The sequence below is a fragment of the Carica papaya genome, chromosome 8 (genome assembly GCF_054855325.1).
Source record: "Carica papaya isolate Zhongbai chromosome 8, ASM5485532v1, whole genome shotgun sequence".
Classification (NCBI taxonomy): Eukaryota; Viridiplantae; Streptophyta; class Magnoliopsida; order Brassicales; family Caricaceae; genus Carica; species Carica papaya.
In genome coordinates this window covers 28,139,248-28,164,078 of record NC_142316.1, presented here as the reverse complement: position 1 = coordinate 28,164,078, position 24,831 = coordinate 28,139,248, and the positions used below count along the sequence as shown (strand labels likewise).

General features: G+C 35.6%; 5 protein-coding genes across 11 annotated transcripts; 2 read left to right on the top strand and 3 right to left on the bottom strand.

Moving 5' to 3' along the window:
• Nucleotides 1-2,045: 2,045 nt before the first annotated feature.
• Nucleotides 2,046-6,926, bottom strand: CSK (chloroplast sensor kinase). The gene is made up of 9 exons (XM_022045623.2): nucleotides 6,411-6,926; nucleotides 6,151-6,312; nucleotides 5,750-6,052; nucleotides 4,994-5,059; nucleotides 4,838-4,906; nucleotides 4,652-4,744; nucleotides 4,019-4,236; nucleotides 2,932-3,205; nucleotides 2,046-2,626 (listed from the first exon to the last, which is right to left on the bottom strand). The coding sequence occupies exons 1-9, from the start codon at nucleotides 6,843-6,845 to the stop codon at nucleotides 2,366-2,368; spliced, it is 1,881 nt and encodes a 626-aa protein (XP_021901315.1). The 5' UTR covers nucleotides 6,846-6,926; the 3' UTR covers nucleotides 2,046-2,365.
• Nucleotides 6,927-7,267: 341 nt separating this feature from the next.
• Nucleotides 7,268-10,614, top strand: LOC110817185 (ribosomal protein L7/L12 domain-containing protein). 3 transcript variants are annotated; one of them, XM_022045616.2, is made up of 3 exons: nucleotides 7,268-7,537; nucleotides 7,665-7,929; nucleotides 9,435-10,614. In XM_022045616.2, the coding sequence occupies exon 3, from the start codon at nucleotides 9,537-9,539 to the stop codon at nucleotides 10,179-10,181; it is 645 nt and encodes a 214-aa protein (XP_021901308.1). In that variant the 5' UTR covers nucleotides 7,268-7,537; nucleotides 7,665-7,929; nucleotides 9,435-9,536; the 3' UTR covers nucleotides 10,182-10,614. The 3 variants fall into 3 exon arrangements, with proteins under 3 accessions (XP_021901308.1, XP_021901310.1, XP_088065893.1); XM_022045618.2 differs by having other exon boundaries at nucleotides 7,641-7,929; XM_088209767.1 differs by having other exon boundaries at nucleotides 7,268-7,929.
• A 1,610-nt stretch (nucleotides 10,615-12,224) lies between these two features.
• LOC110817195 (Protein phosphatase 2C family protein) lies at nucleotides 12,225-17,400 on the top strand. The gene is given in 6 exon segments (XM_022045630.2): nucleotides 12,225-12,610; nucleotides 12,691-12,861; nucleotides 13,819-13,989; nucleotides 14,068-14,247; nucleotides 14,395-15,172; nucleotides 16,049-17,400. Coding segments are annotated over 6 exon segments (2,562 nt in total). The 5' UTR covers nucleotides 12,225-12,313; the 3' UTR covers nucleotides 17,014-17,400.
• Nucleotides 17,401-18,330: 930 nt separating this feature from the next.
• Nucleotides 18,331-20,922, bottom strand: LOC110817141 (GDSL esterase/lipase At3g26430-like). Of its 5 annotated transcripts, none has more exons than XM_022045560.2 (6): nucleotides 20,365-20,922; nucleotides 20,081-20,290; nucleotides 19,840-20,009; nucleotides 19,119-19,389; nucleotides 18,692-18,982; nucleotides 18,331-18,570 (listed from the first exon to the last, which is right to left on the bottom strand). In XM_022045560.2, the coding sequence occupies exons 1-5, from the start codon at nucleotides 20,609-20,611 to the stop codon at nucleotides 18,708-18,710; spliced, it is 1,173 nt and encodes a 390-aa protein (XP_021901252.1). In that variant the 5' UTR covers nucleotides 20,612-20,922; the 3' UTR covers nucleotides 18,331-18,570; nucleotides 18,692-18,707. The 5 variants fall into 5 exon arrangements, with proteins under 5 accessions (XP_021901252.1, XP_021901251.1, XP_021901250.1 ...); XM_022045559.2 differs by having other exon boundaries at nucleotides 18,331-18,576; nucleotides 18,675-18,982; nucleotides 20,365-20,921; XM_022045558.2 differs by having other exon boundaries at nucleotides 18,331-18,579; nucleotides 20,365-20,921.
• An 894-nt stretch (nucleotides 20,923-21,816) lies between these two features.
• Nucleotides 21,817-24,063, bottom strand: LOC110817053 (alpha-L-fucosidase 3-like). The gene is made up of 4 exons (XM_022045449.2): nucleotides 23,572-24,063; nucleotides 22,731-22,943; nucleotides 22,213-22,653; nucleotides 21,817-22,140 (listed from the first exon to the last, which is right to left on the bottom strand). Exons 1-4 carry the CDS (start codon nucleotides 23,825-23,827, stop codon nucleotides 21,881-21,883), a joined length of 1,170 nt encoding a protein of 389 aa, XP_021901141.1. The 5' UTR covers nucleotides 23,828-24,063; the 3' UTR covers nucleotides 21,817-21,880.
• Between the last annotated feature and the right edge of the window lie 768 nt (nucleotides 24,064-24,831).

The window sequence follows — 24,831 nt, the reverse complement described above, 5'->3', positions numbered from 1 at the left end:
CAGCGACGGGCAGCAGAGACTGGGTCTTCTTTTCTGCCAGGAGGGGTCTGGCGACTAGGATTAAGGTTTGGTGTGAATAGAGCTATTTATATTCGTCATCAATTAATCTAAATCGTCCATCGCATTTGATCTGAACCGTGCAATCATGATTAAATAGGGAGTGAATCTTGACTGTTCATCGCGATGTAATCTATACTGTCCGATCGTGTTTAAATAGAAAGTAGATCTGGACTGTTGATTGCATTTAAATCTGACCGTCCGATCACGTTTGGGGAGAGAACGCATCCAATCCGCTGTGCGCGCGGGAACGGATCTGGGCCGTTCGATTACAGGCATGCAGATCGCCCGCGTGGCACCGCGTCAGCATCCATTGCCATCCGCGACGTTCTGGTTCGTCGGGGCTGCTGACCGGGTATCATACATGGCACAACGTTTCTAAATTGCATTTTCACTATCAGTTTTCGATTTTTTTTTTTTCAAAAATATCCCAAGAATATAAATTTTTACCTTTTTTTTTCAAAGTTGTTTTCAATTTCATTGTCTATCAATTTTTTTTTTTAATTTTTATACTAAATTAAAATTAAAAAATTAGAAAAATATAATTATAAATTAATTTAATTTTCATTAAATTAAATTTGAGCATTACAAATTTTTTACTTGATTATACTAATTTACTGTACTTACTGGTTTTTTAGTCTTAGGGAATTGAGTTTATTTAGACCAATTTTTAACATGCATGGTAATTAAATATTTAAAAGCTGATAAAAGATAAATTAAGTATGGTGATCCTTCATAAAAAAAAGAAGTACCGTCTTTCCTTTTAAAAGATATTGAATTTGTTTTAAATATGGGCTTATTAATAATTACACCTAGTTGAGTCTGAATATAAATGCGTCAAAATTAATTATAAAATAGTAATAATAAAACTAAAAATAATAAGAATACAAATAACAAAATTATAGTTTACGGGCTAACACAAACCCAGTCTATCAGCACTGAGCAAATCTGATAAACAAAGTTGAAATCTAACTTGTCATGGCAAAGGCTAATGGATTGGGAGGAAAACTCTTTAGATAATATGACCCAGCTACTCCTTTGAGACCCATATGTACAATAAATTTATATCTTATTTAATTTGATGCACAAGCGAATGGAGGTTTTCTTATATGTGCCCAAACTCATTTACTAATTGTGCGACGCTGGTTAAGCCACGTGTAATTGGCAACCGACATTTGTTTGCTTGTTTTCTTTCCTCCTTTCGGGGACACAACCTAAAAAATGCCTTTTAAACATGGTGGTTATTTTTCATCTTCCAATTCAAATTCACATCTCTCTGTTCTTTTGACTTTTTTAAAGTTATTTGTTAGTTCCAATTTTCGACTTAATGTTTAGTTTGGTCGAATTACCAAAACCCTGAAAGGAAGCAAATTTCTGCAATCTAACCGGACATCTTTCACATGTCTGGTTGCTAGATGCCTCTCCAAATTTTCACATAGTTTCCTGTAATTTTTTTCCAACGTTGCTGTCAAAAACAATTTCCACATTTCTTTTCCAGTAATTTTTCCCATTTTGCCGTCAATAACTTCTAATAAGTCTCATCATACCATAAATTTCACATTTTACCTCTCCGAAACCTGCAAGATTCTGCGTTTGGTTTAACTTTTCAACTTCCATTTACCCACAGACTTGCATAAAACACTAAAATTTGTACTATTTAGTTTGGCAACAAATATACTCCTTTTGCTACATTAAAAACATCTGCAATTATAAATATAGAAATTTGTACAATTTCACCACAAACAAATAAAACAAAATGATGCATGACAGAAGGGGAAAGGCAAATTATTCATTAAGTTAGGTTAAGGTTGGTTGGATGAGCAACAATCCATTTTCAAGCTAAGTCGAAGCGATGAGGCCTAAGTTAGGCAAAAATGGAGTCATCCCACAGGATTTTTGGATGCTCCCCCTCCCATAAGCCAAAAATTGCATCTAACCCCTAAATATTTGCTGCATCAGCAATTGCATCCATAAAAAGAGGCAACACATTGAACCAAAAATGACAGCAACCTGTTCAACTCAACATTTCTTTCACCTTTATCTACCTTTTACATACAATTAATGGGATTTGACGTTTTTACAATATGTACCACACCCTAACAATTATGTTATATACAATGTTGCTAGGAAGTAAACACGGGTGACATCAAGTGGACGTATACATCATGCCCTTCACATGGGAAAAATCAATACATAAAATGGCACTGAGTTCTACAAGTATCTAACCTTTATGTCAGTCTTTCTGTCCACAGGTGTGCTTATTCACTACTCAACGCAAAGATCTCTAGTTTGCACGCACACTCCCTGGCTATGCCTCATGACTTTGTTCACTCGAATCAGATAAAGCAGAAAAAGAAGGAAGCCAGATTTCTACCCGAGTTCCACCAGCTCCAAGAGCCACATCTGTGCTCCGAGGTGATATGACACGGACTACACAACCGTAACTCTCCAATATTTCACGTGCTACAGTCAACCCAGCAACAAAGTTCCATGTCATGTTGTCCTCGACCATGTTTTCAGTTTCAGAGAAGAGTTCCGCCCCAAATGGTGCGAGTGTAGGCGTTTGTGTCTGGGCAGAAGCACCAAAAATAAATTCCTAGTTATTCCTAATCAAAGCTTGATTTTTGAAAAACAGTCAATAAGAAAGGTTTATGAACACACAGTATGTATATTCTAATTTCTAAGTACTACTGAGACTGAAGTAAGCATATTTAATCTATCAACAAGACCTGTTATGGCAATATATACTAAAAAAATGTAAACAACAGGGAAAAAGAACGTAAAAAAATGTAAACAAGAGGAAAAAAGAACGCAAAGAAAAAAAGGAACTAAGTTCTGCAGAAGGCAGAGTGGGCAAAGAATTGCCATCATTACCATATAGTGCATATCAGGTCCATCATCGTCAATTACCACAAGAGTACCACCAGCTGGTGCTCCAGTAGACACAATATTAATTTTTCCCCCAATATGTGTACGCAACAGTGCACCCTCAATTAAATTGCTCAGAGCCTGACGCAGAGCAGGTTCTTCCACTGCAACTTGCAAAGACCCTGAAAGTTCACATAGTTCCACCACACGTTGCTGCTTATGAGCGAGAGGTCTCACTGCCTCAACCATATCTAGCAGCACATCAGAAACATTGCACGGTCTTCCTGACATAAATGTAAAATCTTATAGCACAGGAAATTTTAAATTTTCAAGTAAACAAACAAAATGAATGGTGAATTATCTCTTGTGCCATATATACTATTAGAGCAAAGTTTAAGCTTTCAAGTGCATGTATGAGCCTTTCAAGAGAATGTATGAGCTTATGCCACCATATTGGAGAAGAATTATTTAAAAAAAGAAAAGAAAAAAGAAGATGACCGGCCATCAGAACAAGCTCCCATTGGCTAGATTAGCATGGAGAGGGCCAAGCTTTTATGCTATATGAATGCACTTCGAAGATTAAATCTTGCATTTCTTTTTCAAGCTCAACTCTGAAATTCTGCTTCAATCTCATGCAGTGGGTAGTCCTTCTAGAATAATATCATATGGTAATAATATATATATATATATATATATTTGTTTTCTTTTGTGTGAGATAAAAAGAATCCAGAAAATTAAAGCACCAGACTTCTGCAAATTTTTAATATACTAAACTCTTGAAGCCACATAAGGGACTTGCCAGGAACAGGTATAGCCCGACATTTATGCCAACTTATAGGTTGAAGAAACATTTAGGGCATAACAAAAACAGAGGCAAGCAACAGGGTTTTCTCAAAAACTAGCTAGGGACTAGAATTTGTAACTTTTAACTTAATATCTGCTGCTTGTAGACTGGTTGTAAACAGTGAGAACTCTCTGTAAAATGAATATTCATGACAAATCATATAAGAGCTAACTTAAAGCATCATTTCATTTGTAAATATTTATTCTTTATCCAAGATGGTGGGACCAGAATACACTAACCCAAACCTACCTGATTGCATGGTTGTGTAGAGGTGCTAAAGTCAGAGGTGGCATTGGCATTTCTAGATCCTTTTCTCCTGCACCCAGAGAAAGTCGTTCGGCAAACTTTTGCAAGTTGTTGCTTGAATTTTCCCTTGAAAATGTATCTGATAGGTGAGATCTCATTGACTCATGATGTGCATCATGCATCTTCTTCAATGTTTCTTCGTTGTAGCGCAATATATTAGCCTAGAGATTGTCATTAAGAAATCTTAGACATACGGTTGGTCCATCTTAATTGAAATGAAAAAGTAACAATAATCTAATAGAGGGAAATTGGTGGAAAATTTACCATAATCTAGTAGAGGGAAATTGGTGGAAAATTTACAATAATCGAATAGAGGGAAATTGGTGGAAAATTTACAGACATATTATTACATTGACAAGCTAGTAAGCATGTAAACTCAACTATTTGAAATGCAAAAACCATGAGAAGCAATTTGGACGAGATTTCCAATGGAGATGGTATACCAGCAATGCAATTTGTAGTCAATCATGGAGAGCAGACAGGAAAAGACTTTTTAGAAAGGAAAAAAAATAAAATAAAAAATACATGGAGTGGAGATTACAGTGTTAAAAATAAGTAATAAGAGAGAAAGAGAACCTTTGTCAAGTGAACAGCATCCTGGAGCTCTTCAAGAGTTCCTTTTATTTGATCCCCTTGCACAAGAATGTCATCAACGATGTCACGTGCAATCTACAATGCATAAAACTTGAATGTGATAAGAAAAGTAGAAATAAAAAAATGTCTTAAAAAAAATAAGCTTACACTAACAACTAGCGTACAGACCTCACTTTTCTTTGTATGAACAGAGAGCATTTTACTTAAAGTACGAATGGTAGAGAGAGGACCACGGATCTGTGACAAATAGTAGCAAACAGGAATCAAAACAATGACAGTAAAGGCAAATTCCAAGAGCTCTGTTAGTTCAATAAGAAATCTTACCTGCTCGACCAGGCTACTCATCCTAACATTATTTTGCCATGATGATTGTTGGAGTAACATTGCTTTCTGCAGATAAATTAAATAAGCAAGGGATATCTCATATAACTAAGGCTATAGAAGATGTAAATGCTGCATAGAGAAAAGTTGCCCATAGAGTATAAACAATTAAACAATGCAGAAAGTTCTAATGCCAATGAAATCCTTGTAGGAGATAAACTAAAAAAAAAAAACTAAGAAACTACAAGGCCGTATACTTGATGAAGTACAAAATAAGCCCGAGCAAAATTTTTCATATTTGCCACTTAAAGGGTAAGAAGATCATTTCCGTTGTGGTGGATGGGAGTAAAATGTCTGATTTTCTTAAAATTCTTTCGTTCATTTTTTCCCCGTATTACTTTCTTTCGTTTGCTATGTGATAACAAGCTGCTTTCAGCACCTCCCAAGGCTTCAATTTCAGCCACCTTTGTCTCCTGGCATGAATCATATGAACTGGAATCTCTAAATTGGGGCAGCACAAAAGTCAAAGAATTAAATAAGAGAACTTAGAGGAGAACAAAAGGCCTATCATATAATTATTACCGGGTAAGTCTATTCTACCAAGCAGACGTTGGTATGTTGGATATTCACATAAATCCGGGTTATATTACTGACAACCACAAAATTTTTGACAACATCGTAGTAAAATAACTTTTAGTTAATGTTGCAGGATCATGTTGAATTTAAGAGTAAAGGAAATGGAAGGAATATGTTGACTACCTGATCCATTATATACGCCATAGCCAGAGAACGAGATATATTAATTGCATTTGATCTCTGATCAGCTGTGAATAACTTCCGTCCCGACGATTCAATATCAACAGACTGGACCGCCGATGACAGCACATCTGAGCTCGGAGGCAAAGCATAGGCTTCCTCCGGGGATGGATAGCTAATGAAGTTTCGCCCCTCATTGTCAGCTCCCTGTCCTGTCACTGGTAGCTCAGCGACCAAGAACCCTACAACAAACGGGTGCTTGACCATAGGAAAGACAACTGCTCTATACTCCGGCACCACTTCAACCTATATTCACATCAAGATCCACAACCAAAAACTATTAAGAATAATTGAAATTTTAAAAGATTGAAGCACATTTGCATTTACCAAGTCCATTAACATACTTGTTGACTGGAAAGAGCAGCCTCAGCTGCCCGTAAGCCCGTGGGTACGCTAAAATTACCGATTACAATGATAATATCAGTGGTGTTAACGTCTGGATAACAAGTTACTCGACGCAGCTCCAGTCGGTCCATAACGTAACTACCAGCAGGCCGCACATAAACCTGCACAATTTAGAAGATGGGAATGATCAATCACTAACATCGAGGTTCTCATTTCAACGTCCTTCAGTTTTCTCAGCAAGCAAACAGATGAAAAGTACCGAAAGGACGGCATCGGGATCGACAATTCGGCGAAATAAGTCGAGTTGTTCGAGACAGAGGCGTTGAAAGTCGGGACTGGGTAGCACCAGTTTGGTCTTGGGATTCTTCTCGATCATCTGCAAGAATTCTACAGGGGACGTCGATGCCCCACGAATAGCGGATGCAACCGCAGAGGCTGAGGACACCATTGCTGCCGCATCGCCGCCTCCAGGGGGCTCATCTTCGGCGAGCGTGCGGGTGACGTGATGGAGAACGTCGCTGGTATTGTTGGTGGTGGAGAGAGAAGAAGAAGCATTGAGTTGTTTGAAAGAGGAATTGGATTGTTTTGGTTGGAGATTTTTAGTGCAATTATTGTAAATAGGGAAAAGGAGGAGGTTAGGCTTATAGGAAACAGGAGGACTTTGAGGGGCAACTGCGGAGACTGAGAGGAGCATTTGTACGAAATATGAGTTCGAAGAGGAAGGAACGAACCAGTGCTGAAGTTTAGTGGACGAAATGAACCCGTTTTTTTAAAAAATAGAGAGTAATCCGAGTTCCTGTAACGTAAAGATTATGGTGCAGGGTATGCAGCCTTTATCGATACGACGCCGTTTAAGAGCGAGTTAAACAGATAAAGACGACACCGTTTAACCAAAAAAAACACGGTGTGGCATTAACGGAAATGGACATGTATAAATTTATATAAAATAAATTACTTTATTAAATATAAATATTTTTTTTTTCTTTTAAAAAAGCTTTATAATAGCTATTAAGATAAAAGTACCATAAAAACTATAAATAATGTAATTTATAAAAAAATAGAAATACAGATTATAAATGGGCTGAGATTTGTTGAAAGGACCGGGACTTTGGGCCCATATCACGGAAAATCTCACACTCAGCCGCAAATCAGGAGGGCAAAAGGAAAACAATCTCATTTTCCCGTACACCGCCCCCGCTGCCCTCCGAGCCGCCGACTTCAGAGAGTAATTCTTCGTGCATTTCGTTCTTTTTGCTCTCTGCCTTTGAATCCAATTGCTTCCACCAAACCAATAGCTTAGTCTGTGAACCATAGCAAAATAGACCTGCCGGATCCACAGTCTCCGGGAAGCATCCGGGGCTAACTAGTTGTGTAGTCTTTCAGGGGGTAAAATCTCACCCCTGTTGTTTACACGCTCATGTTCATTTAGTTGATTAAGCTTTCTGGTATTTATTCATTTAGCAGGGATATTTACACTGCATTCACTTAGGTTTGAGATTTTCTTCTCCCACAGCTCGTATTTGTCAAAGACACTCAGACTCAGGACCTTCTCGAAGCTTTTTCTTCCAAAAGCAGCGTTCATCTCCGGCAGAAGCCATCCTCTGCAGGCGTCTTCTCATCACGGTGGAGAATCAAGCGGCATCTTTTTTTCTGTCCTTCTCACGCTGGATTCCCCCGCTCCGTGGTTAAGAAGCAACTCCACGTCTTCCTCTCCACCTTACTTCTCGCGTACGAATCTGGCTAACAACAGCTCCGGTTCTCTAAGGCGACATCCGCAGGTAATTTTTAGGTTGTTCCCTTGGAGACGCTTAGTTTAGGTCTTGAACTAAGACCATTCAGTGATTGTCAATATACGTTTTTACTGTTTAAATTGAAAGTTTCCTTTCCTTTCTTTCTCTTTTATCTGTGTCTAATCTCTGAGTATTCCTTTTGCTGAATTTATTTTATTTAAATATGAAGTATTTCGTTGCCAGGGTTCAGGATTTAACATTTCTAGTAATTTTTAAAAAAACAATTTTTACGTTCAGCTGTTTGAATTGGAATCAGTTAGGATGGCCATAGTACTTTAGACGTATGATTGATGGACTCTTTGGGTTAGTTTTAAGTCGTATCTAAAACTAGCTTGATCCACGTAAACAATACTTTCTGTTTAAGCATATGAGAGGTTTGAGTATGCATTCATCTGTTATTGGCAATAGCTTCTTTTGGTCTGAGAACTGATTTAGGTTTTGGCAATAGGACTTCGTGAAAAAAAAAAGTTTTGGCAGTAGGTATTTGTTTTGTGGTACGAGAATTCTTTTGAAAATAAATTATTTATTCAGACTTGATTCATTTGCTTGTTGAAGGGTGTTTTTGGTAACTTAGATCCTTTACATGCATGTTGAATATACCTCATGTCTCTAGTCTCATGATGAACAGATGGATGATTCAGATTGAAAAAACTTCTAAGCGCTTCAATAGTCAATCAAGGATTTAAAAGTGATTTTTATTTATGTGGTGTAACTAGTATGATATATATTATAACCAATAAATACCCTCTCTTCCTTAATAAAGCTTCTTTTTTCATCAAAAACAAATTCACTAAACTGTGGGCTTTTGGCATGGGTAGGACAGTTGGCGGAGGTTCCTGATTGTTAATCTTTGGAATTGGTTTTATTTTTCTCTTCAATCAGTAGCTGTAGGTTTTTCATATTCTTCATTGCTCAGTGACGGTTGGCCATGGTCTTGTTTTCTAGGTTGCTGTTTGACTGTTTGATATAAGATAATTTGTTATCTATTGTGTATTATTTAGTGGTTTTCATGTGCATATTTTACATGCATGTTTAGGATGACTTGTAAATTTCGTGAGATTGACATACTGACTTCTTGCTATACGCTGATTGGTTCACCTTTCATTTGATTTCTAAATACCTTGAGTTATATGTAAGAGCGCCATATCATCTTCTGATGTTACTAGCACCTCATTACTTCTCTCTATCTCTGCACCACCCTACAGATTTTTGTCTACTCTCCTTCCTCCTAGTCCTAGTCCTAGTCCTTGTACTTCTTTTTTTTGGTTAAAGGGAAAGTTAGTGGAGAACTGTTAATTAATATTTATTCGCTGGGAAAGGTGAGGTCAGATTTTTAGGTTCATTAATGGTGTAAAAATCCTACTTATGTGTTTGAATTATATTCTGATTTTTGTTTTATGTTTGGTGGGTTTGTGTTAATTTTTTGATTATCTTTTTCTTGAATCTTATCAAGTGCATATGGTTACCCATCTTCTGCTATTGATGGATTCCAGGTGGATTCAAAATTAATTGAACCAAGGATTTAAGAGGAAAAAAGATGTTCTCTTTTTAGATTGACTGTTCAAAGGAGAACAGAGTATTCCAAGAATTTGAAGATGAATCTAGTCTTAAGATTGAGGCAATATTTGCCAAATGTTTTATGCAAAAACCAGTTTCAACCGTCAATGTTACTTGTGAACCCATTCAATGGGGTGACACGCAGTTTTAGTCAACCTGCAAAGATAGAAGAAGAGGAGGAAGTGGAATTTGACCAGAGGAGGCTTCCTGCTGATTATGATCCTACAACTTTTGATCCAACAGAGCATCGTAGTCCTCCTACAGAGCGTGTTTTCAGGCTTGTAGATGAAATAACAGCCCTCACATTGGCTGAAATGGCAGAATTGGGGGCCATTATAATGAAGAAACGAGGAATGACTGAGCCTCCTGTTGTTGGAGTTATGAAGCCTGGAGCTGCTGCTGGATTGGCAGGAATGGCAGCAAAGGCAGGGGGAGCTGCAGCTGCAAAGGAGGAGAAGAAACCGGAGAAGACTGTTTTTGAGTTGAAGTTGGAGTCATATGAGGCATCTTCAAAGATTAAGATCATCAAGGAGGTTAGAAGTTTCACAGATTTGGGTCTTAAGGAAGCAAAGGATTTGGTGGAAAAGACAGCAGCTGTATTGAAGAAGGGAGTGTCAAAGGAAGAGGGCGAGCGGATTATCGAGAAAATGAAGGCACTTGGGGCCAAGGTCATTTTGGAATGAGGAAAGGAGACTGATGGTAATTTATTTTTGTTTTGGAGTCTTTTGAACAAAAAATCTTTACCATCTAGGTTGACATTGAGGATTTCCTCTTATCATTGGTTACCATCTTACTGGCTTTTGATCTCTGGCCTTGTGAGACTGAATTATTACACGACAGTTGGCCACATGGTTTGTTGATTGAATTGGAGGGATGAAAAGAGTCCGTGGCACTATTGTTCTTTATTGTCAGGTTCATGTAGTTTAAATAATTTATCAAAAAATAACATGAGCGCCCTTTTCCTCTCTGATAAGCGTCACAAGTTGACGCAGTTTTTGGCATGGCGTCTCGGTTGGGGATTGTAGTTCTCCATGATTATTGTTCATCTCGTTTGTATCTTTTTCTTAGGCGTTTCACATTTAAACTGGCAATGATTTTACACAACATTTTGTTTTACTTGCTTGGATTATTTTTGTTAGATTTTGATTATTATATATATTTCGATCAGTTTTGGCGTACATAATATTTCTGCAAATTATTTAAATTTTTAAAATTTTCCGTCATTAAACTGATTATAATTTTTTTTTGTAAATATTTTACCAAATTGTTTCTTACTTTTAATAGACCATGGATTAAATTATATTGCTCCATTATATTTGATGGAGAAAATTAATATCGTTAGAGGAACATGACATTTTTATTAGTAATATGATAAAATGTTATTTTTATCAAATTGTCAAATATAGTATGTTAGTGACTGCATAATATATGTTATAAATATTCAAATATATTTATCTATAATTTAAAACAACTAACACGCAAGTAAATTTAGTTGAGGTAGATAAAATGGGTTGAAAAAGTATTTTTTTTTTTTAACAAAAGAAAATTACTAACAGAAAAAGAAGATTTATTTAATTTTTGCTGACTACATAGTCTTTTTATTGTGTTTTGTGTTATTAGTTATGTGATTTTCATATTTTTAAATTAATTTCATTTCGTAGAATAAAGGATAGAAGATTAAATGTATAATAATTTAGCAAAATATATATATATATATATATATTTTTTTATCATTTTAGAAATAATGCGATGTTTAGGTAATACTATAAAATTAAAAGCACAAAATATAAATTATCCATTTTGAATATCAAAAAATTAGGAATACTATTGTCATTCCTAATTCAAACTAGGGCTCATGATTACTTCTTGTTTGGTACTCAATTTTAGATGGACCATTTCCCATGCTTTTTATTTTGACACTCTTGTAATAAATTATTTTTTAACATTTTATTTAAATAATAATTAATTAATATATGACAATAAATAACAATAATATAAAATAGTAATGATAATTTTTTTATATATTTAAATTATTATATATTAATGTATGTTAATAAAATATTTTTATTTAAATGATAAAATAATATAATTATATTTTCAGTCAAATTATTAATTTATTCTTATTTATTATATGTAATATTAAATAGTATATAAAAAATATGTAATAAATAAATAAATAAATAATTTATTAATATAATTATATTTATATTTAAATAAATAATTATTATATATAATTAAATTAAAATTTTATATTTAATAAAATAAATAATAATTTATGGTGATAAAAATAAAATTAAATATATTATATGAGAGTATAAGAAAAAAAAAGTAATACACGGTCACATACCAATAATTCGGTATTTTTAAAATTTATCCTAAATTTATTGGTAAAATACTATTTGTTATCGTTAGAAGTTGAAACAAATATGATTTTTTTCACACTCATAGAATATCATACATTAAAATTTTATAATTTACAACGATCCAACTATGGTGTAAAGGTTCATTTTGAGTGTTATAGAGATATTTGTGATTATTTTTGAATTTTAGTTTGAATAAATATTTTTGGTAGTTTTATTATTATTATTATTATTATTTTTTATTGAAAGAAGTGGTTGGCCGCCAAATATATCTTCAAAACTTGTGTTTTGACTTTTGACGACTCTTTCTACTTTCCCCTAACGGCTCTAAACGGCAGAATTTCTATTGACGTCACTCAAACCCTAAACTCCATTGACTATTCTTTTACTTCCCCTCCTCCATTTCTTCATTTATAGTCGTTGCTCTCTCCTCACTGCTTCAACTTTCACCACCAATGGAGAATAACAAACCCGCTAAAAATTTTCACTCTTCTTCTTCTTCTTCTTCTCGGTTTTTTTCATTAGGTCCAAATTCTAACTCATTGAAGCGAAAGAGACCGCCCAAGATCGAGATCCCCAACGTCCTACAAGAAATCCAAACGGACCAACTTAAGTTCAGAGACCTCATGTCCCAGAATGACACTATTCATTTCAGTGGGACTGGTGTCGGTGTCTTCTCCCTAAAAGGCAAGAAGAAGTTCATGGAAGATACCCACAAGATCATTTCCTGTTTACACGGCAACTCAAACAAAGTAAATCATCCGGGCTAATTTCATATGACTTTTTCTTACTTTACCATTTTCGTATTTGAAAAAGTAAAACTTCTATATAGGGTTTCTTCGGCGTTTATGATGGTCATGGAGGTAGAATGGCAGCAGAGTTTGTTGCAGAGAATCTGCATACCAACATTTTCGACATGATGAAGGATTGCAGAGGGGCTAAGGACAAGGAGGCAGCTGTTAAAGCCGCATACTTAAAAACAGACCAGGAGTTCTTGGAAGAGGTAACTGCATTTTGTTACATCTTCATTTGCTAGTGTTTTTTTTCTTCTTAGCTGTTGAGTCCTGCATTCACCAAATAAAAGGTTGCCCGCAAAGTTACTTGGAGTTGGTGGAATGATAGGTGAAGCTCTTCAGATTTTAGTTCTTCACCTAGTCCTATCAAATTTTGTTTTCCTCTAGCGTAGGATCTTTCTGTAGCTCACTTTGACCAGCTTAACTCAAGTTGAAGGCCAACTGCTCGTCATGGCCGAGTGTGTCTTGCGGGGTATCATTTATTATTCTTGACTCAGTTAAGCTGTAGGGTGCAGCGATAGGAAATGAGAATTAAAAAAGTTAGGAAATCTGATCTACTGGTCTGGGAATCAAGGAATGGTGTGCAAGCAAGCGTAGATTTGCTCCAGATTTTGAACTGAAAAAATTTCAGCTTCACCTACAACTTTCCTTTCAAATTATATGTTTGAACCGAGCATATGTGGTGGTGTGGAACTGAATGGTTCTTGTTTAAAGTTTTTCATACGGAAATGTATCTAAATTTGATGCTGGCTGGTTGCCTTTGCCCTCATAGACCTTGATTTAGCATGCTACAGAATCATACAAGTAAAACTGGTGGCTATTGAAAGCAATGCAATTTGCTTTTCTGGAAGAGTCAGCTCCATTTTTATGGCTTTTTGTAATTCTTTCCGAAAAATTTGGTCCCCATTTGTTGTTTCATGCGCAATGTGATAGCATAAGCTGGGTAGATGTCCATGAGTATAATCAATATTTTCAGCAGATGATATTATCCTTCTATATGTTGGCATCAGGTTTAAATTTACGCAGTCTTTATCCATTCTGCTTTCAATGTTCAGAAATCCTATTAACTTGGCATGCACTTGCATCTGTCTGATCATTATTCTTGTTCTTTTTTCCTTAATTCGTTTTGGTTGAAATACTGAATTACCTTGTGGAAGCAAATGCAGGGTCTAGTCAGTGGTGTCTGTTGTGTCACAGCCTTGATAGATGATCAAGAGGTTGTTGTTTCAAACTTAGGAGATTGCAGGGCAGTCTTATGTAGAGGAGGAGTTGCTGAAGCCCTAACAACTGATCATAAAGCAGGAAGGGAGGATGAGAGGAAAAGGATAGAGAATACGGTGAGCTGGTTGCTGTTTTATAGTCAATTGGTACTAGTTAGGAGCATTATTGTGATGATGACATGATACGTGGGGCAGGGAGGATATGTTGAGATCCACCGAGGAGCTTGGAGAGTTCATGGGGTACTTTCAGTTTCAAGAAGTATTGGAGATGCTCATCTGAAGAGCTGGGTACTAGGTGAGCCTGATACAACAATCCTTCATTTGACTACAGATATGGAGTTTCTTGTATTGGCTTCTGATGGACTTTGGGAAGAGGTGAGAAGGGAAATACTTTTCTGTTCTTGCAATACTTCCAGGAATACTGATTTACATGAATATAGATACTGGATTTCCTACTTCACTGCAGATAACCACAGGTGGTTTTTGCTCAATTATTGACTGAAAATCTTATCTTGTGCACAGGTTGGCAATCAAGAAGCTATAGATGTCGTGTCACAGTTACTAATTAGGAAAAAGTTAGAATCCTCTGAAGATATTTATAATGACAATAGCAAGGACTATGGCTGTGTAAATATAAGTCCTTCCTCAAAGCTACGAAGGGTTTCACTAGTGAAACAGCAGGAAGAGGCAAGTCAACCTCCAAGATATAAGAGAAATGATATCTGGAAAGTTGGTGATGATGACTTTCCTAGTGAAAATAGAAGCCTGACATCAAAGGCAGCCTGTGTAAATATAAGTCCGTCATCAAAGTTACATAGGGTTTCACTAGTTAAACGGCAGAAAGAGGCAAGTCAATCTCCAAGATACAAGAGAAATGATATCTGGAAAGATGGTGATGATGACTTTCCTAGCGAAAATGGAAACCCGACATCAAAATCAGGCTGCATAAATATAAGTCCTTCATCGAAGTTACGAAGGGTTTCGCTAGTGAAACAGCAGAAAGAGGTAAGTCAATCTCTATATAAGAAAAGTGATATATGGAAAGATGGTGACAATGACTCTCCTAGTGAAAATGGAAGCCCACCATCAAACTCACGAAGAATTTCATTAGTGAAGCGCTTAAACATTAGAGATGAGTCTCCTTGTCATGAAAACAGCAGCTACAAGAAGAGCCCTGCTTCTGTTGGCCTTATGGCTGCTTGTAAAGAGCTTGTGAACCTTGCAGCAAGTAGAGGTAGCTTGGATGATATCACTGTAATGATAATTGATTTGAACCACTTCAGATGCAGCAGCTGATTTTGTATAGTAGGATATTGTAGTCTTGTCTTCCGTCACTTGGACGAGTAAAAGGAAATCTATAATATTCTTCTATAGCTACCATAATAATTATGATGTTCCTTCCACTTCATTTGTAATGTATTACTTGACATATTTACTTGTGGCACTGACAACTTATCTGGGATTTACAAGTTCTCATCATTTACAACTCATCTGTCCGGAGTTAGTTTTGATAAGAATTCAACAGTGGCAAATAGTGGGTTCTGATCTAGGGCTAAATAACGAAGAACAATCTTGTAAGTTCAAATAAATAAATCTGAAAATTGAGAATTCTCTATGATTTTAACCCCACAACATGTTAGAACGGACCCTCTCCATCTTTATCATCTCATGTTAGGTACACTAATTATAGACTAAAAAGCTGAATAAACCAAAGAAAAAAGGTCTATTTGCTTTTAACTTGCATAGAAAAGGATAATTTTGTGGAGATAAAAGCCCTATCATCGAAGCCAAATATCACACTTCAAGAAGGAAAAGGTGGGTTTGTTGAAAACAGAAGAAAGAAAAAAGGAAAACAGATTTTGTAAAGTTTACAAGGCAAGGCCTCTATATAATTGATCATTATAAAGAAAAGAAAAGAAAAAAAATCTCCTAAGCAGTTCCCACCATTCCACATCTTGAAACTGCCAACTCGGGAATTGGGAAATTTTTCTGCAATGATTATAAGCTGCCAAAAAAACCTCCGGTGGCATCTATGAGGAAGATCTTGGAGGTGAGAACCTGATCCAATTCTTTCATATTCCTCTTGTTTCCAATTTAAAAATAATACTTATCTTATCCTATATAAACCAATCTCCCTCTATCAATTCCTTTGCACAGTATCCTAGTACCATGCAAGATTCAACTGCAATACCTGCTTGCTTTTCATCAACTGATCAGAGGCAAGCCGATGATCTGGCTGCTACTACGATAACCAGGTCAGGTCAGAGTATATTCATGTCTGTGTACCAAACAAAACTAGCCGGCCAGTGCCGTTTGATCACCATTACATGGTGCAAGAACCTAATGCTCCATGGTTTGTCTGTTTCTGTCCAAGCAACTGATGGAGATGAGCATTACCAGTGCAAGGTTGAGCTAAAGCCGTGGTACTTCTGGAGAAAACAAGGGTCCAAGCAATTTATAGTGGATGGAAGGAAAGTTGATGTGGTTTGGGATCTTAAGGCTGCAAAATTTGATGGCAAAGTCGAGCCCAAGTCAGATTACTATGTTGCCATTGTTTGCGAAGAAGAGGTTGTTTTGCTTCTTGGTGATCTCAAGAAAGATGCCTTTCGAAAAACAGGGTGCAGGCCATCTCTAATTGAACCAATCTTGGTTTCAAGGAGGGAACATGTGTTCGGTAAGACAAGATTCTCAACAGGAGTTAAATTCCAAGAGAGAGGGCCGCTTCATGATATCTCAATTCAGTACAGCAGTGGGATTATCAACAACAACAACAACTCTGATGGGTTTGATCCAGAGCTAGAGATAAAATTAGATGGGAAACTAGTCATTCATGTTAAGCACCTTCAATGGAAATTTAGAGGCAATGAGTCCATCCAAGTGCGCAAAACTAGAGTAGAAGTTTACTGGAATGTCCATGACTGGCTCTTTGGTTCTGGTCCACGGCATGGTCTGTTCATATTCAAGCCAGTGAGTTTATCATCTTCTTCATCAACATCAGCTCCACTATCACCACCATCATCATCACTTTCAATGCCAACACCATTTTCAATCCAGGAAGTGAATTGTGCAGCAGGAGAGGATGAAAATTCAGGTGGATCGTCCAGGTTTTGCTTGTTTCTCTATGCTTGGAAAGTAGAGTAAGTGTTCATTGCAAGGTACAGAAGTGCAGGTTTGTGATCACACCATGATGATCATCATCCTTCAATCAGATCATCATGAGTGATGGATACGGATGCTGATCAATTAGAAGAAGAGAGAGAGAGTGGATTGGTCATGGGTGAGCAACGGATGGGGCCGGAGAAAGCTGGAAGATGGTCACAACTGGACAAGATCGGACAAGCCAGATTGGACTCACTAATAAACGTCCAATAATTTCTTCAATACCTCTATAGTTCATAATGTTGATTTCCAATATTATTTTTTATCCATTTTCTCTATTTTTTGTGTGTCAAAAAATGATCAGCAAGATGTCGCAAAAGGATGTTTGAGTCTGAATCTGACAAAATGAGTATGATTTTAGTTAATATATAGGTAACTTGCAATTGATCAGGGTGATGTCAAGAAGAGAGGTTTACTGACAATAGATTTTTTATCCATAAAGTGTGGTTCCAGGACTTTAAAAGAATTCAAGTTATAAAAGAATTTATTCAACCATAAGAATTACAGTTCAAATTTATGCATAAAAATTATGTTAATGACTTAAAAGAAGTAAAGACAAAAAAGAAATTGAACACAATGAGTATTTCGCTTAAAACAAGTAAAACAGTAAATAAATAAAGGATGAATAGGAAAAGAAAGTAGAAAAGCTTTAAGGTAATGAAGATGGATATCAATTGGGTGTAGCATAATAAAAGTTTCAATAACACACAAAACACCAAACAAGAATGACATGATGAAATTCCAATAAAACAGTGAAAAAGGTTCTGATTGCTTTTGAAAAGTTCCTTTTAGAAGTTAGTAAAATGGAGAAAAAATTCAAAGTGAAAGAGTGGTCCATAATAGAGAAATTTTTTCAATGCCAAACTGGTGGGTCTCAAAATGTGCCATCAAGAAGTGTTTAGTGAATTAGACCAGATTCCTATTGCTAACCGGGTTGATTATCTCTGCAGGAAGTTCAGTCAAGATCGAGAGTTTCATTTTTCCTCAGCACACTTCTCTGGTCTTATCATTTCATTCCTTTCCTTGGACTAAAGAGTTTTAGTACATTTCGCCCTCTGTCAACAACTGGAGTTCGATCATCATGAGCATACATTGCTGAACAGAGACGAAAGCATAGAAATCAATGCTGCACTGCAGATGTTGTAAAATATTCACCTTTTGAAAATTACACCCCTAGAAAATTCATGAGGAAAATAGAACATTTCATCTTCAAGACAGTTTATCGAAGTTAAAACCTTACAAATAAGTAGAGCAAGACAAAGGAAAGAAAAAGGAGTTATAGGGGTTTGACTAAGCTGATTATAAGAAAGTTGAAATCATTTATGTAGTCTATAAGGATTTGTTTTAAAGCATAAGGGTTGTTTTATTTTTATTTTTTAATTATTATATTTTATGTTTTAAAACAAACCCTTATAAATGAAAAATAAACAATGCGTTATTTGGCAAACAGTATCAACTTGTTCTCTGGCAAACAAGTCTAATAATGAAAAATACACAATGCATCCTCCTTGCCAACCCTTTTGGCGCAATGCTCGCCTTCTACACCTACTTGAAAAGAAGAAGCGGGTTACAACTGGCGGCAACCACTATATTTTATTTGCTTTGAACAACAAAATAAACAAATCAAACTAAAAGTCACATGCCTTCTGGGAAAACTTACACAAGGGACATAAAATTCAGGTGAGCGAGTTATGTTGTCTTCTGCAGGCCATTTTCAGAGGAATTTGTGGAGTAGAAAAGGAGCCATTGGCAATTTGTTGAAATATCCACTTATTAGCCGCCTCACTGAAATGGATTCCGTCCCAATTAATCCTAACTGATGGATCTTTGCACGATTTTGACACCACTCTTTCTTTACCATCCACCTTAACTTTAACTCCGCACTTGTAATTCTTGTTGTAGTTGTACTTCCCACCATGCCCACAACAAGCTACAAGAGGGTCCTGAAACCCTGCATTTCACAAATTTCAAAAACACTTCAATCATGTTCAACATTTACATTCCATCTTTTCTATTTAACATAAATAGAGAAGGGTATGCTTGGAACAAATGAAGGTATAAGTGATGAGAATAAATTCAGATATTACCAAGTTTCTTTGCTTGGGTGATAAGGTTGCGCTTCACGGAGTAAGTATCAACATAAGTGAGTGCAGCCAGGGGAAGATCTTTTCCCAGTTGAATCACAGTCTCCTTCAATTTAGTATTGAAATATTGAGCAACCTCATTGTATGGAGTGGCACATCCGTATTTATCCACTTGGGATGCTGTCACAGGAAATCGGTCCAAAACATATGGTAAGCAGCCCACTGGACCTGTGTTGTGTATCCAAAATGTTCTTCCTCCTTGTGCATATGCAGACTGCATATCACAAACATCTTCACCATAAGCGAAACTAATCTAATGACATAATAGAACTAACTGGGTTTTACAGTACTGTACCTTGCTGTCTAAATAGTTGATTAAAAGTATTTTTAGGCAAAAATTATTTGGTATTTAATAAAAATAATTTAAAAAATATAGTTACTTTAAAAAATAGAAGTTTTGTTACTTCAAAATAACTTTTGAAACGCAAAAATCTCAGTCAAAAGTTATGCCAAACGGACTCTTAATTATAATACACCTTTAAAAACTATAGTACAATTAGAATCTAGAACAATTAGATATGCAATCGTAAAATGTTGAGCCACGTTGATTTGTACTCTCTTTTTTACTTACAGTTAAATAATATCAAAGAGGTTATAAATTCTTGAAGAAAAGAAATTACAGATTATAAGACTTCATATAAGAAATGGGGAGATTTATGGTTACCCTAATGACGTTGGATAGCTGGGAAAGGACATCAGGAACGTATGCTTTCACTTGATCAGTGGTCATGTTGAGTTTGTAGCCGGCGGTGAGATCGTTCTGGCCAATGTCAAATGTGTAGATGGCACGAGAGAAAAACTCCTCCTTAGGCAACAATGCGGCAAAAATTCCTCCTGCAGTGGATTGAACAATTCAAATTTCTAAACATAAATAAACTGATATTGCGAGATCAATTAACGGCTACCCTGTTTGAGCAATGATGGACTCCTTCTGTGGAAGTCCGAGAATTGAACGAATTGGACATCTAATGAAATAGGACTTGCCCCACTTTGCGAGATTGTAGAGTTTGGAGGTCTGACGGTTGATCCAGCAGTCGCAAAATTGGCTCCATGGCTGAAGTTCGAGCCCAAGGAATCCAGATATGCACTCAAATGTGGTAATCCTAGGCTTTCAGCTGGGAAATCAAATATCAATCTCATGATTTTTGAAAACCTGATTAAATTTTCTCAGAATGACAGAAGGAAGTACCTATGAAATCGATGACGAGACGGCCGTCGGAATATCTTCCGGCAGGGGCATGGAAAAATGTGTTGCCGTTTGGTGGAGGTGCTTGTCCAAATGCGGCGGAGAGACCGCCGGTATCGGAATTTGAGTCACCGAAGTTGAAGATGGCTGGAAATTGGCAAGACTCTAAACAGTTTGCTGGAGCTGTAAACAATGTCAAGGAAAGTAGCACCCCACACAACGCTGTATGTTTCAAGCACAGAGATTCCATATCTGAATTAAACTCTTTTTCAGAAAGAGGGGGGGGTTGGAGTGTAGAGAGAAAGCGATTGAATCTAACCACAGTGCTTTTGTTTCTGTACTAATCTTGGATCATGTTATAAATTTTAATTTCTTTTGCTAGTATTTAATTTTAAAATTAATATATAATGTATCGATTTGTTTCCCTTCCTCCTCAATTTTCTCAATCTAAGTTATCATCTTCTTTCCTTTTTCCTGAACTTCTTCTCTATCCGAACATCAGATTTAGTTAATTTGTTTCTGTAATTAGGTTACGAAGACATGCTCTTCTTCCTCTTTTGTGGTGTTTGCAGTAAAAATAAAAATAAAAAGAAAATTAATGTCATGTTGGTGAATTGTGTCGACAAGGTATAGACAGGGAGAGTAAATAGTGGCAGTTTTGCAGGGATGTGATTAGTGCAGAAAAAAATAGATATAAAAATTGGGTTAAATTAAATGTTCAATTGATATTTTAAACATTTATAATTCAACCCAACCATAGAGTATGTAATTTGTATATATATATATATATATAACATATGATATACACATAACCTGTAGTATGATATTTATATATATAATATTTTTTTATTTAAAAAATATTTTTGGTTAACAATTTGATTACATTTTATTGTGAATTTTTAAAAAACTTCTAACTTTTTTTTTTTTTATAAAAAAAACATGATTTGAAACCAAAATGGATTACGAGTTACATTTGATTTTAACAAATCACTTATCATCATATTTATTAAAGATTATTATCTCAAACTTAGCACCAATGATTTTGTTTATGATTATTTAGGTGATGCTTCCGTTGAAAGATTAATGAAAAAATTGATGATTTAGTTCATGAACAACTTTGAGATTAGTCTTTCTATGAATATTTTAAATTATTTTGAGATAAAGTAATTAACGAATTAGTTAAAAAATTAATTCATTTTCCTTGTAGTATCTACTTAAGTAGAAAACATTAAATACTTATTTACTTATAATTTTTAAAAAGACAAGTCAAATCTTTATTTTTTTTCTGATTGAAATGTTCGAATCTCAAGTATTCATAGAAAAATTATTATGTATGTTGATTATTTTGCTTTGTGGGTTCATCGTCTTTCTATTATTATAGTTATTTGTCCTTTTTTTTTTTTTTTCTATAAATAAATAAAGATTTATCACCATATGTAAAGCAATCGAAGGAAGTTTTGAAAAAAGCATCCAGTAATAAAATTAAAAATAATTTAGAAAAGGTTACATGAGTTGGTAACTAATTCCTATGGCATGCCATGTGTAAAGCTAGAGGAGGATCAGAAAAGGAGCCATCGACAATGTGATCATACACCCATTTATTCCCAGCTTCCGTGTAATGTACTCCATCCCAGTTTATATATTTTGACGGATCCTTACACGATCCTGCTATCAATACCTCTTTCCCTTTCACCATCTTCTTCCCTCCACACCCCACGTTCCTGTTGTAATTGTACTTCCCACCATGACCACAGCAAGCTCTCAATGACTCTTCAAATCCTGCATCATCATCATCATCATTTTAATATATATACATATATTCCATGTATTTAGTAGTTAAACTATATATACCATGTTTTCTTGCTTGGCTAATTAACGAGTACTTGACTGAGTAGACATCAACGTATGTGATTGCAGCCATTGGTAAATCTCTTCTTAATTGGGTCACAGCCATTTTCAATTGACGATTGAATTCCTGAGCCACTTGGTTGAAAGGTGAAGCACATCCAGCTTTGTCAACTTGTGGTGCCAATATTGGTAAACGATCCATCACATATGCTAAACACCCTACTGGTCCTGTATTATGTATCCAAAAATATCTCCCTCCTTGATCATTTATATATTTCACTATCTTCTTAAATTGATCGATCACTTCCGGTATAAATTCTCGTACTTGGTCGGTTGTCATGTTGGAGAAGTATCCCGCGGTAAGATCGTTCTGACCAATATCAAATGTGTACAATGCGCGTGAAAAGTATTCATCCTTCGGCAATAATTTTTCATAGACACCACCTATGTATATGTAACAAAGTTAGTTAAATGTGGACTAATAATTAATTAGGGTATTGATTTTGGAATATATTAGAGACCTGATTGGGAGCGAACGAATTGGGATCTTCGATGAAAATCGGAGAACTGAGTGAATTGAACATCAAGGGAAATTGGACTGAAACCACCCTGACGAAGAGTAGTGTTTTGAGGTCTGATTGTCGATCCTGCGGTGGCAAAGTTAGCTCCATGACTGAAGTTGCTCCCAACAGAGTCAAGGAATGCACTTAAATACGGCAATCCCAGACCTTGTGCTGCATACATTTATATATCCATAATCAAATAATTTGGCAAAAAAAATAAAAAACGCCTCGTAATTATCAGCATTCATAATCCACCAAATCGTTTTGATATCCGCAATTTATGAATCAAATCCAATATTAACTAATCAAAATTATTTGATTTATTATACTAATAAATAGCCTTAAACTAGAAATTAATTTGGATATGTTCCAATACTCCAATTTCTTTTTCTGGATTGAATCTCAATAATTTAAACAGAGAAGTTCGTCCTGTCTGCACGTGTTTTTAGGCTTAACGTTGAAATCCGCAAAGTGGACCCAATGGCATACGAAACAGTCGATTGTTGTCTGGATACTCAATCGTCGGTGGCTTTTATTCAAATCCAAATAACTAACAGACAAAACCACTGCACATGATTTTTTCAGCCATTCCCACTCCGTGTCTGATGTCTCTACACCACACTTCTAGATTTTCCTCTCCAAATCTTCTCTCTCTTTTTTCAGATTATCTAAACCTATACAAATATATAATTAATGACCGCTAATGATGCTGCAAATCGAAAAAAGAAATGCGCTATGATTTTAATTAACAATGAGATCAACGAGAAGAATGATATGTAAGATGACCATACGTACTTACCGATGAAGTCGATGACGAGACGGCCATCGGAGTATCGTCCGGCGGGATGTCCGAAGAAGGTCTCACCGCTAGGTGGACCGGCCTGGCCGAATGCGGCAGACAAACCGCCGGTGTCGGAGTTAGAATCGCCGAAGTTAAAAATTGCGGGGAAATCGCATGGAGCTGCGCCGCTCTTTCTCGGCCTACTGGCTGCCGCCAAAGCCAACGAAGATAAGAGGAGGACGGTGATGATGGAAAGCGAGAACTGTGACTCCATGATAGGCAATTAGACGGAGAAGGAATATTACTGGATGAGAAGGTGAATAATGATGGAATACAAGCTCAGGTTTACTACATTATATATAGGCAGCAGATAATTAGGAGTAAATTGTTGGAAATCTGCATTTATTGAAATTTAAGATAGAATATATAGAGAGATAAAGACTAACAAGTGTCCGTGTCTCCTTGTTAAAACCACATTTACCTGGAATTTTAATCCAATTACTTACATATCACACTTCTTGAAAATCTGTTAACAAAGTAAAGAATTTGTTTCTCTTATATTTTCACATTTCATTGAGGAGTACAACTAGTTGAGATTTTTTAATAACTTTTGAGTATTTAATATTTTTCAAACTTTTAAATGTAAATGTTTTAAGTTATTCATTAAATAATAAACTTTTTGGTTTGATTTTATTTGTTCTTTTTAATATACTTTAATATTCGAATTTTGTTTTATGGTATCAGAGTCTGATTGTTTATCAAGTATTTTAAATTTTATTACTCAATAAATATGAATAGTAAAAAAAATATCTACCAAATTTTTTATAGAAAAGCTAGTTGGTAACAATTATAGTTATTGAAAATTATACATGGAAGCTTATCTACAATGGCAGAATATGTGAGATCTTATCTCTGGTGGTGAAGTTATAATTCCAGATGATACGCCACAAAATGTTGAATTTTATAAGAAATGGAAGATAAAGTGTGGCAAAGCTTTGGTTGCTTTGCAAACATTAATCGATAGAGAGTACATCGAACATGTTCTTGATTTGAAGTTGTTGAAGCAAGTGTCGAAGTCACTTAAGAGGTTGTTCATCTAAATAAACAAAATGAGGCTGCAATACTTGAAGAATGAACTTGTTGGGATGACCAAAGATAATTTTTCAATTTCAAAATATTTTTCGAAACTTAAAACCTTGTATGTTGAAATATTAGAGCTAGACATAAAAGAGGCAATTAATGATGATTGTTTGTGTCATTATTTTATTTGTAAACTAC

Coding starts and splice junctions, on each gene's coding strand:
- CSK (XM_022045623.2), bottom strand. CDS start 6,845: ATGCTCCTCTCAGTCTCCGCAGTTGCCCCTCAAAGTCCTCCTGTTTCC. Junction 6,313..6,410: donor ATCCCGATGCCGTCCTTTCG/GTACTTTTCATC, acceptor TAAATTGTGCAG/GTTTATGTGCGGCCTGCTGG. Junction 6,053..6,150: donor CTGCTCTTTCCAGTCAACAA/GTATGTTAATGG, acceptor ATGTGAATATAG/GTTGAAGTGGTGCCGGAGTA.
- LOC110817185 (XM_022045616.2), top strand. CDS start 9,537: ATGAATCTAGTCTTAAGATTGAGGCAATATTTGCCAAATGTTTTATGC.
- LOC110817141 (XM_022045560.2), bottom strand. CDS start 20,611: ATGGAATCTCTGTGCTTGAAACATACAGCGTTGTGTGGGGTGCTACTT. Junction 20,291..20,364: donor TCTCGTCATCGATTTCATAG/GTACTTCCTTCT, acceptor TTGATTTCCCAG/CTGAAAGCCTAGGATTACCA. Junction 18,983..19,118: donor CACCCAAGCAAAGAAACTTG/GTAATATCTGAA, acceptor TGTGAAATGCAG/GGTTTCAGGACCCTCTTGTA.
- LOC110817053 (XM_022045449.2), bottom strand. CDS start 23,827: ATGGAGTCACAGTTCTCGCTTTCCATCATCACCGTCCTCCTCTTATCT. Junction 22,944..23,571: donor TCTCGTCATCGACTTCATCG/GTAAGTACGTAT, acceptor AAATGTATGCAG/CACAAGGTCTGGGATTGCCG. Junction 22,141..22,212: donor TAGCCAAGCAAGAAAACATG/GTATATATAGTT, acceptor ATGATGATGCAG/GATTTGAAGAGTCATTGAGA.